This window comes from Denticeps clupeoides, chromosome 13 (assembly GCF_900700375.1).
Source record: "Denticeps clupeoides chromosome 13, fDenClu1.1, whole genome shotgun sequence".
Lineage (NCBI taxonomy): Eukaryota > Metazoa > Chordata > Actinopteri > Clupeiformes > Denticipitidae > Denticeps > Denticeps clupeoides.
This window is the reverse complement of record NC_041719.1, coordinates 13,273,234-13,284,900: the sequence shown is the minus strand read 5'-3', so window position 1 is coordinate 13,284,900 and position 11,667 is coordinate 13,273,234. Positions and strand designations below refer to the sequence as shown.

The following is an 11,667-nucleotide window of genomic DNA, read 5'->3' as shown; positions in this document are numbered from 1 at the left end:
CATCCCCCTCCCTGGAGAAGTGGACCGAGGCGCCTTTAAACCACTGCGGCAAAAATCCTCACCAAAACTCTGCAGTCATTAATATGCAAAAATGCAAATGAGTGGGTAATTAAGAGCCTGAGCTCTCCAGAGGCTCTTTGATTGCTAATGAATTCTAATCTGCAAAGAATGGGGGAAGGGATGGAATGGGATGAAAGAAAAAAAAATGGTAAAAAGAGAAAGATCGAAAAGACGTTTTTATGCCTGGATGACAGTTTCAAATTCATAACTTTTCAGATCAAAGTTAGTACCTGGGATCTGAGGATGGCAAGATTCAAGTGATTTCATCAAAAACAAATGCTCTCAAAGCCTTATTAGCACAAGTGTCTTGCTGGAGGACGAACTGAGTCGAGGAAGATCAAATCAATCTGGTAGCAATGGACAGGACTGTGTATATTTGCCACATCAGAGAATACCCAGTCTTTTGACCTTTGACCTTGGTTTGCGCCTTGGAAAGAAAAAAAAAAAATGAAACGTTGGGTAGGTTGCTTTGAGTGTGCATGGCGGCAGCAGCTGCGCTGTGCAGAGATGTTATTTCATCACTTTTGCACACAATAACTCCCCCCACACTTCCAAACACACACACACACACACACACACACGCTGTTGTTATTGTTGTTGAAGCGGTCCCATGACACCCACAATCTCCGTCTCCCTGCCCCCACTCACTAACTCATCTCCCACTCACTCTTTCTTCTCTTTCTACCACGGTTTCTCCGGTCGGCCAGTGTTCATTTCGGGGCCCATTAGCGGGCTGAGTTAAGAGGCCGTGTTTGGAGACGCCGCACTGCAAATATTGTTGCAACTGAGACTAAACTGTTTGCTTTGTTTTCCTTGTTGCCCCCACCACCCCCCTCACCCCCCGCGCGCCAACTTCCCCGCCCTCCTCGCCCCCATGCACCTGGCCCTGCCTGTCACACTCATGCGCCGAATCCTCACGCTGTTTCTCACCCGTGCGACCACAGGTCTGCACAGAGCAGAAGTTCAGGGGTGCCTGACTCGGTAAACAGGAAGCTCGGCTTCGCTCACTGTACCTGCTGCGTGGGCGACTGAACTGGGTCTCCCCGAGTGGCTGCGCAATGCTGGGATTCCAACATGGCGGGCCCGGCCTAAAAATAAAATGTGTGTAGACCAACCGGTGGGATTGTGGCATTTCTACTGCAGTTCTGTAAAAAAAAACCACATGCTGACATGCTGCCTGTTGTATTTTGTGCTCTTGTCTGATCTGGTTGCAGGCCGTTCACGGTGTCGTAAACGTGGATTTCTCCGCACGATGTTATCACGCGTCTGGCCTCTGATAGAGCCAGCTCAGCGAGGGTCAGTTTACCACAAGCTCAAAATGCAAAACAGATAGATGCCTCTTCTCCCCCCTCTGCACAGATAGACCCGGAACACGGGCAACCAGCCAAAGCCATCAATCTACCACTGCTTCCTGCAGCTTCACCATGGAGCATGCTTCTTTTTCTTTTTTCTTTTTTTAGACGTTTGCGAATCATAAATAGCTAATTCAGAAGGCCAGAAACGGTATTTTTAGAGAACGTAATTTAGAATGGAATGTAACCCCCTCACAGTGGCAGTGTTGTGCTCTTCAGTATAGACACCAAGATGTTTAACACATTCCTTAAGTTCTTAATAAAAACGATTTCACTGGAAACCTTTGTAATGTGAATAGGACAGAAATGGGGCACACATAACCAGTTTAAAGCCAGAATTTTTGAGTTAAGAAATCCTCTGTAGTATAAACATGCAAGAAAAAGAAAATAGACATGCAATGTGGGTGTCAGCCCTGATCACTTTTAGTTCATGGCTTAATTTCTTCTACACAGCATTGTACAAGCATAATACATGTACTAAACAATCATCTTTAAGCCCTTTATACACATGTCAATATTTCATACACTTGCACAAATATATTAGCGATTAGTGAAAATGTGTGAAACATATGCTAATTCCCCGTCTACATCTGCCGTTAATTACAGATAGAAGGAGGGGAACGGCTGGAAGCGAGTGTTGGTGGGCCACAGAGGCTGAATAAAGGCAGGGTCTGACTTAATGTATTCTGCCATGCGTGCAGAGATGTTGGGTTTTTTTTTGTTCCCCTTTTTATACCATTATGATACTTAATTCATTTGAGCATTCAACAGAAATTAACTCCCCCTCCCTTACAGTAAATGTCCTGTTTTGACACAGTTGCACAGTGAAGCGCATAAAAAAAAACATGAAAATGTTATAAGCATGTAATATTTTGACCAAAATGTCAAAATGGTCTGAAATGTATTGATGCAACATAATTTGCAAATCTATTATTAGTATCACCATTTTTCACTGGGGGTGAATTGTGCTGTTGTTTTCTCTTCTTTGTACCTCTTCAGTTCCAATGACCAGTACACGCTCTTCATGTCAGAGCCAGCTGCTCACAAGTGTTCACAAGCTCTGTCGCGAGCATTTACAGTTTCTACCTAAAACACACTGCTGTTGTGCGTGCCTGTGTGCTCTCTCCTCTAGCGCCTGCCACGTTTTAACTTAAATTCACCAACGCCACACTGCATCCAAGGCCCTTGGGTGGGATTGTACAGGTATGCATATGTGCTTTCTCTTAGCCTTAAACCATCATTATGTGCCTACAACCCAAGGGGCTCATTATTACAATTCGCTGTTCTTTCCTGCCCGTCCCAGAGAGACTTGTGTTATTATTTATCATTGTCACTTAGATGTTGCCAGTTACTTTCTTATTACCTCAAAATTACAAATAGTTTTTTTTTGTCTCATTAAAAACTGTGTAGATCATTTCCAAACACGGATTTATAACATTAACTGTTATTATGAGCCTTTGTTACAAATATATCATATTTTCTAATAAATTGGTAATATACAGGCATTTGGAAAATATTGTTAAGAGAAAGCTTTGTAAATGGGATCCTTTTTTTGTTATTATTATTTTTGCAATAACAATATTATTTAACAATATTGGCCCTGGAAAATGAGCTGTCAATAACCTCATCTAGGGTGAAGCACTCCGAATCTATGGCTACATCCTCCGAGCTCCCAGGCCGCCTCTTCTACCCTCCCCCACTTTCTGCTCTGTTATGATCCCTGCACTCTCTGTTCCTGTGCACCTCTCCCGTCTCCGCCCTGGATCAATGAATCAGTCACACAGCCTGAAATACAGTTTTCTCTCTCTCTCTCTCTCTCTCTCTCTCTGTGTGTTCAAGCCAGGCCTGTTCAGTAGGAGAGACATTTATTTCTATACATAGTAACCTTTGACATTATATTTTTAAAAAACATCCTTTGTGGACACGTTTTAACCAGCATCATGTCTCTCTCACACACACACACACACACACACACACACACACACACACACACACACACACACATATTTATATCGAGAGATTTCCATTCAATTTTAGTATATTGTTCAATAATGCTTTAAAAAGGTATTCAGTAAGTGTAATAATGTTTCATTATAAAATATGCCCAGATACTTAGGTCATAGATGTATCCAATGCTTGAATTCGAAACATTGTGTGTATGTGTGTAGCAAAGCGCATGGATGGACGTAAAGCACAGCATTAAAATGCTCTGAGAGGCAGCGCTGAAGCCCCCTTCACACAGCCTCACTGGATGCACGGACAACGCGTAGTGCCATGGGCGTTTCCTCCAGACGACTGTCTATTGGTTGGTGTGACTGCCCATCACTTAGGATTGCTTTGCTATTGGCCAGACTGGCACTGTTTTATCTCTCCATCTCGTGCTGCTCCGGTTGTATCGCAGGTTACTTTTCTTATTTCGACCTCCGCAAAAACATATAGTTCCATATACTACTGTCTTTTAAGACGTTGTCTTCGTGGAATATCGAAGCTTTTTGGCCGCGACCGTTGCAGGACAACAGCGAGGAAATATCGCGCTTCTGCTTTTTTGACCAGCGTAAGTAAATAATTCGCCTTCTGCTGCGCGTTTGAAATTGGACACCGCTGGCGTTGGGGCCCTCTCTTTGCGCGCGGAGGGATACGCTGTTGCTGCTAACAATGTGGATGGAGGTGGTTAAGATGTCTACTAGAAGAATGAAATCGCCTCAATTGTAACGACGGAAAGGAAGTGGCGCGCCGGGCAGCTGGGGATTGTTTGGATTCGCGCAGGCCGAACGTCTCTTCCATGACGGGGACTGGCCATCGACGCGAGGTCGCGGAAGAATAGAAGACTTCTTTGCAGCGCTCCGAATGCATTTCGGGCGCCGAGGCTGAAATTCTTCACAAGTTTTATGTGTTTTTTTTTTTCTCCTGCTCCCATCGAGGTTCAGCCTTTCTTCTTCTTCTTTTTTTTTTTTTTTTTTTTTTTTAACTCTTGGATGCCCCGCGTTTGAGAAAAGAGAAAGGTACCACTAGCTAATAAAACATGTCTAATGTTAGCGGGCCGATAGGTGAAAAGTGTTTCTGGTGTGGTGCTTTAAGAAGTTATTTTTTCCGAGGCGGGGGCGTCTGTGTGAAGCCTCGACGTTTCGAGGGATGTGAAGTTTTCTCCTCCTCTTCTTCTTTTCTTCTGGTTAGTTGAGAAGGTGCCGCGTCCATCCCGCACCAGCGAAAGTAGAAACGGGGGGAAATTACTTCTTTGTTCGCTCCGGCGGCGCGGCGCGGGGCGTCGGGATTTCGGCTCGACTTCTCCTGCCTCCCCGCACCACTCGCGTCCGCCCGTAACGAGGATTCGACGCGCGTCTCTGCGGAAAGTTTTTCTTTTTGTCTAAATTCCATACGAGTCTTTGGGAACATCCACCCTGACAGACTGTTGTTTTTTTGGGGGGTCCGGGAAAAAAAAAAAAAAAAAAAAAAAGTGTCGCTACTTGAGGACTTTGTTGGACGTTTGGCAGGAAATTCCTTCTGAAGCCCCTTCCTCCTCCTCCTCCTCCTCATCCTCCCGACTCTTCCCCCGGTCGCAGTTTAATAAAAGCGCGTGGTTGTAACGCGTTACCTCGACGTGAAGTAGCGGGACGGTCCGCCGCCGGACATGGCCGGAAGAAGCGGGATAAAGCGGGATACGTCGCTCCAGTCTGAGACGCGTCAGTAGTTGAGCGAAATTGGTAGACGAGGAGTGTTTTATTTTAATTTTTTTTTTATCTTCTTTTCATTTATTTAAAGAGTTCATGCCTGAAGATGTTGGGAAAGCAACAGTTGAGCTTTTTTCCCCCCTCACAGTGGCTGTACGTTCTGGCTCGTTTTAATGCTGTTGGTTATGATGTGGTAGCAGGGTTAACTTTAACCAAAGGTCATACCGGTCCGATGTGGATTTATAGGCCATTCCTATTGGTTAGTCTTGGTCTTTAACATTAACTAGAGGTCTGGAGAATTAGTAGTCTATAGCTGACACAGAATACTGTTTTGTGGAACAACCCCTGGTCCGGGTTTATTTAATTATTTTTATTATTATTAGATGTGGCTATATTTTGTTCACATTCTGGCTACGATGCAACTTTAAATGCAGTTTTGAGATCAGTGCTTGTCCTGTTTGGATTTTGATTCTCGTTTACTTGGGACTATGATTTGCACTTCTTCCTCAGACACCTGACTGCTGAGAACATGAAGAGTAGTTCTGCTGTCGGTGCTGAATTTGTTCAGGTCAAACCCCCTGTTTGCCCCCCCCTCCTCTGTTTATTGCATTGGATATATATATATATATATATATATTTTTATCAGTTTGTTCAGTCCTGATGCTTCCTTCAAGCACGGGTCAGTCGCTGCTCCTACAGGATCTCCCACTGAGGCCTGTTGCATTGTGAAATACACACTTATTTTTCTTTTCCTTTTCACCCTTCCTGCATATGAATACGGGTAGACGGTTACCCTTAAACGACTGCGTGGTGGTGCTGTGGCCTCATGGGTAGGCTGGCTTTGATTGTGGGACTATAGTAACATATACTTGATTGATTTTTTATTTTTTTTTTTATATGCGACTGCATACTGTAGTAGTTCTGAATATTAATAGTGTGCAACAGTGAAGGGGATTCTTTCTTGTTAATTCTTAGTTACTCTACTCCAGTCATTTTCTTCAGGTTCTTTTTTTTTTTTTTTCTTGTAGGGTTTTTTTTTTTTTTTTTTAATTTAAAGATTGAGGGGCATGAGCGAGCACCAGCAGAGAATGGCTGCACTGGAAACAGACAAGGAACTCAGCGACCTCCTGGATTTCAGTGCGGTAAGGGAGTTGGGGGAGGGGGTGAAGGACCTGCTGGGAGGTGGGTAGTTGGGTGGGGGATTTTTGGGAGGGCAAAAAAAAAAAAACAAAGCCTGAAAAAAACATCCATAATGATCTTTGCAAGCAGACATTCTGTTCTGAGGCATTGACTGGCCGTGTTGGTAGATGCTTGAGTTTTTTTTTTTTTTTTTTTTTTTTTTGGAGGAATCCCCAGTTTACTGTTCATTTAAAGTACCCAGGCAATCACATTAGCAACTTTCATGTCTTAAAATGCCCTTTTGTTAGCTTGGCTTGGTTTGTATCTCTTGATGGGTGTGGGCAGAGGGACACTTGACGCGCCTCCATGCTTGGTCATGGCTGCCATATTTCTTCAGCTTTATAGTTGTGCAAAGGCTCTTTTGAGGACTTAAATCTGTTTGCATGGAATGGCACAACCTGCCTGGATTGTTATGGAAAATTGCCATCCTTTGGAGATGCAAACTTTGAATCCTAATTATGAAAATACTTGTAATCAGAGTTGCCAAACTGAATGAATTATGCTCACTCACAACTAATTACGTCTTGCAGTATTTCAGTCTCTGTCTTTTTTTTTTTTCTTCTTTTTTTCCCCCCTTCACTCGCAAATTGTAATTATTTATGAAATAAGATGACCTGGACTGCTAAAAGCTTTGTCTGAAATAAATTTGATTAGTCTCTATGCTCTGTACACGTAAGTATATAGAGTAATATGACTTTTTAATTACAAAGCAGTAAGTGGTATTATAACATTCAGTTCAGCTTTTTTGTAGTGCTTATATTAGGCTGGAGAATGCATTTGATTCAGCATAAACTTCATATAAAGCATATTGTTACCACAACCTCCATGGTAATAAATGCCATCGTTTATTCTGTTGAGATGGTACAGAGAAGCATAAAGTGACATGCTTTGAAAATGAAAACATGATTTGGATTTCTTCTTGCTGGTAGAATTTAGTAGTTTGGAAATGACTCTTCACCACAGACAGGGTGGTTTATTTTTTTTTTTACTGTCACAGGTAACCAAAGAATGAAAATGATGCTGTATCACTACTAACCTTTTTTTTTTTTTTTTTTTTTTTTTACTTTAGATGTTTGCACCCCCTGTGGCCAATGGGAAGCACAGACCAACTACACTTGCTAGCAGTCAATTTAGCGGCTCAGGTAAGCCCACTGATCTGAGTAGAGCGTTGCTGAAATGTGGTTTCCAGTCTCATTCATTCCTGTTGAAGGAACTACACTCCTTTTTGGGAAATGAAGGGATCTAGCAGGTGCTGTGCGTTGGTTTTGCGTCCTCTGCGGCTCTGTTGATGTAAGGACTTGGAATAACAGTAGCTCCATGGAGAGGCTGCTCCTTTTGCCCTGACTGTAGGCTGGTTACTTTGATCAGACTGCTCTGCACTTGCAACAGGACAAGGCAGGCTGTTGCATGTTTTTAGATGTCCCCCCCCACCCTATTAAACTTTCATAAGGGCACAGCAAAGTCAGGCCTTGAGGACATTTTGCTTGCTTTGAACATTGTGTGCAGATGTATGACACCACAGTCCAGCCAACCCGATATCCTGTTTATGAAATGGGAGTGGGTTGCGAACTAAAACTGGAGTGAGAAAGGGTTTGGAACTAGGTACACACTAATTGATTGTCAGCAATAAGTATTTGACATCAGAACAACTGTTGCACACGTGAATAATGGTTTCAAATGCTTATAGGAAAAAAAAGTTGTTATTTTAACTTATGCATATTTGTGGCTTTTTTTTCTAGCATTTTGCATAGTTGTGCACAAATTTTTGTGGTATGTTTTTAGCCCTTTTTTCACAAAGGTGTGAAATTTGCACCCCAGTTTCATGGCACATTTCCTGAAATACTATTCAAAGGAAGCATTTGCAGACCTAAAAGGGCTTATAAGCTTAAAATGAAGGCCCCCCCCCCCCCCACCCTCTCCAAAGTGTCAAACACTCCTCCCCCGCCATAACAGAGTCGCTCTACCCCCACTGACCCGCAGGAAACGGCTCGCTGCTGAAACAATGCTCTCATGCCCCATTCCCCTCAGCCGGTGCTTACTGACCCAGCATGCGGCCACGGCCGTACTGCGGGAAGACACGGAGCGGGATCGTTTGCATTTTTCTGCTTACGTTGACACTATCTGCTATTTTATTATAATTTGTTTTTGTGCAAAACATACTGTTGGAGGGGGGTGACTATATAATTTTTTTAATTAATTGATGTATTTTGCCTATTCTTATTCAGAGCAGCTTTCGTGCACCAATTACAGGTTCAGTTCCCATAGGAGTGACCATTCAGGGGCATTCTGGAAGTAAAATGAATTTGGAGCTAGGACAAGGAGTTCAGACTTGGTTTATACGCCCTATTTATTTGTGATCTATGTGGTTTAGCTTAGTTCTGGCTGAGATTACACTGTATAATCTACACGATAATTGTCATTTTGATTTTGTATAGCTCTTCTTAAATGTCTGCCCACTTTTATCTGGACTTGCAGGAAGGGTCACAATAAAGGGGATGTGTATCGAAATATGCCCTGTGCATGTGATGTTGCACCCGGTCCATTAGGAGGTGTAATGGTGTGGGAAAGGCCGGAGAGTGAGGATGTGGTGCCTGCATCTGTTCAAGACAAAAGTACTCGGAAGGGTGCTAATTGTGTGTTGCGTGCGACACCCCCCCCTTTCTCGTGAGTGTGTGTGCAGAGTTGAGTTTGCGAGAGCAGTCACACTGTGATAGCTTCACCAGGCGTCCCCTCACTCACCTCTGCAGCTGCCACTCCTGTCACCTGCTGAGGATGGGCCCATTTCCCCTCATCACACTTCACTCACTCTCTCACACACACACTTTCACTCTCTCATGTTTGCTGTGTGTCGTGGCTGTTTTGTAGAAATTGGTGATTTTGCGTTTAATATTATTAACATTAACTAACTGGATTTCTGAAGTTTTGCTTGCTTGATGTGAAAAACTTGTGTGAAGTGATTGTGCCACCACACAAACAATGAAGCGTTTCCTCCAGTTGTGTACGATATGAGAAGATGTCTGTGATTCTGTTCAAATCATGTAAAAGATCAGATGTTGTGAAACGTTGAATTCTAAAAAAATTCATTTCAGCCCAGAGAAAATCTGATTCATATTAGCTTTGAAATCTGGCATATGACCTGACATTTTCCTGTCTAATCTTGCTCCCTGTTTTCTTGCACAAATCACTTTGAAAGTAGGTCAATGAGAGCCATAAATAAAAGCAGAATTCTTTTTTTTTTTTTTTTTTTTTTTTTAATTAAGTATTTGTTTACTCGTTTATAGCACATCGGGGTCTTTGATAAGGACAACGCATGATTATTTCATTCACTTTCTCCTTTTAATCAGCACATTGTTTCTTCAGAAATGATTTTTTTTGTTCTGACAGATTGAAATCCACTGGCAATTATTTACTTCCCAGTTTCACACTGTTTAAAATTTGACATCTTGTGTTCATTAAGTGTTGACTGAATAAACTCAGCTCTGCCCTTCCGCATGTTCGAGTACTTGTTAAAATCAGCTCTAATGTTGGACCGTATAGCCCCATAATTCTAATTGTGATGCCTGTGCTAAATATTTTAGCATGATGGTTGGTGGGGCTTTGTTCACTTCAGAGAAAATTGCTGTGGGAACGGAGTTGCTGTCGAATAATTTATAACAAGCCTTTGGATGAAATGTGCAGGGTAGCCGTTTGGTGCTTCAGCAGTGATGCTCTGCTAGCACATTCAAACATAATGTTCAATCATCAAAGTTGTCCATTGTTTTAATAATTTCTGTATGCCCTTCATACTTTGCGTTTTACTAGACATGTAATCATGGTTTGGTACATACTGCACTGAACGTCAGAGTAGACGTATGTTTTACCCCAGCAGGGGTAAGCAAATCTATTTTTATGTAACTTCTTTCTTCATTTACTAGTGATTTTTAATGAACAAGTATGGTTCTTATAACCTAAAAAAAGTACAAATAAAGATAAATGTTACTCAGTCATGTTCAAGACCGAAAAGGGGGTACATCTCCTGACACAGGAAGTACAAGTACAGCGAGAAATGTAGTCTGATTTATACCTCATGATTGTCCTTTGCATGTGAAGTCCCATTTCTGTTCCTGCACTTTTTAAGGTTTCTATGTGAAACTAATCACATGCAAATTTGGTTCCACGTTAATCAATCTTGAGTGCATTCTCTGTATGAGCTCGTGTACTGAAAACTGACCCCCATTCTGTGGCAGTTCGGCAGGATTTACTGATTTGGAATATCAAAACGCTATGTAAGATGATCACTTTGCTTTTTTTCTTAATTGAATGTTTTTTTTTGCCGTTGGTTTTTGGGTTGTCTGGTTAATTGTCTTGTAAAGTGAACCATGTGGAGTTTTGAAGTGGCTGAAATTGTGAATTTGCTTTTGGTGTGGACCCTCTGTGTTTGATAGTTATTCATGCGCTTTGAGTCTCGCAGGATGTTACACTGTAGCTGTGTTTCATGCTGAATTGCCTGTGTTTTTTTTTTTTTTTTGTGCTCTTGAGGAAAGTGCTTCCCTATTAAGAAGGCCGTGTAAGATGCTTTCTTTCTTCTCATTGTCCTCACACACCCCAGTCACCTGCATAAAATATCTTATATTCTTACATCTGATCATATTACGTGTGGTAAGTTGAAACGCTTGTGTGCCATGCGTAACTTCCTCTTACGTAGCATAAAACCATGATACGGTGCACCAGTGCTGCCTTCTGAATGGAGCGCAGCAAGTGGAACACGTTCAGGGTTTTGTAATTATGTGGACTATTTCTGGCTTCTTCTGGTTAGCCAACCAAAATGTAATATCCTAAACTGGGAACATTAATTAGCTTTACCGTAAACATTTTTAGGGTTGTAGAGTTGCAAATAATGTGAACATTTCACCTCTCCTTTACAGCCTGTTAAAGCAAGCTACACTATGTAGACTACCCCCACCCCTCATTTCTCTGGAATATCTTTGTCTGTGAATTTGCACATCTGGATGATACTCTTGTCTGGCTTTTTGACTCCCAATCAGTGCTTCCTATTCCCTTATCTGCAAAACATGGAAAACAGGAACCGAACAAGTTTATTCCATCAACCAAGCATGTGCAAGTTAATCAGGCTCCTTGCTGAGGGCTTTTGCAATCCTTTAAGGTAGTCAAGTGCCCTTGGCAGGCCCAGCGGTATCAGTCATAGTCATTGTGGTCTGTGTATTGTCCCGGGGATGTGACCTTTCATTTTCCTGACAATAACTCAGTAAAGCTGAAAGCCCACGCTCCTCTAATTCACTATGCTGCAGGAGTGAACTCCATACATCACAGCTGTCAGGGTGGATGTCGCCGCTTACGCCACTCTGCTAGCTCATCACTCACGTGCACCCCTCGCCCGCCAAAGCATTCTGAGACCACCGCCACCCCCA

The 11,667-nt window shown here is 42.5% G+C and overlaps 1 protein-coding gene across 4 annotated transcripts in view; it reads left to right on the top strand.

Moving 5' to 3' along the window:
* Positions 1-3,839: 3,839 nt before the first annotated feature.
* The window catches only part of tcf3b (transcription factor 3b), a 19,654-nt gene continuing 11,826 nt past the window's right edge, over positions 3,840-11,667 (top strand). For 2 of the 4 annotated variants that reach the window (XM_029001245.1, XM_029001244.1), the window contains exons 1-2: positions 6,118-6,222; positions 7,329-7,401. In XM_029001245.1, coding sequence (XP_028857078.1) covers positions 6,148-6,222; positions 7,329-7,401 — 148 coding nt within the window. In that variant the 5' untranslated portion in view covers positions 6,118-6,147. Of the gene's footprint in view, positions 3,967-4,066; positions 4,415-6,117; positions 6,223-7,328; positions 7,402-11,667 lie in introns of those variants that run through there. The other 2 variants (XM_029001247.1, XM_029001246.1) reach the window with 2 other exon arrangements.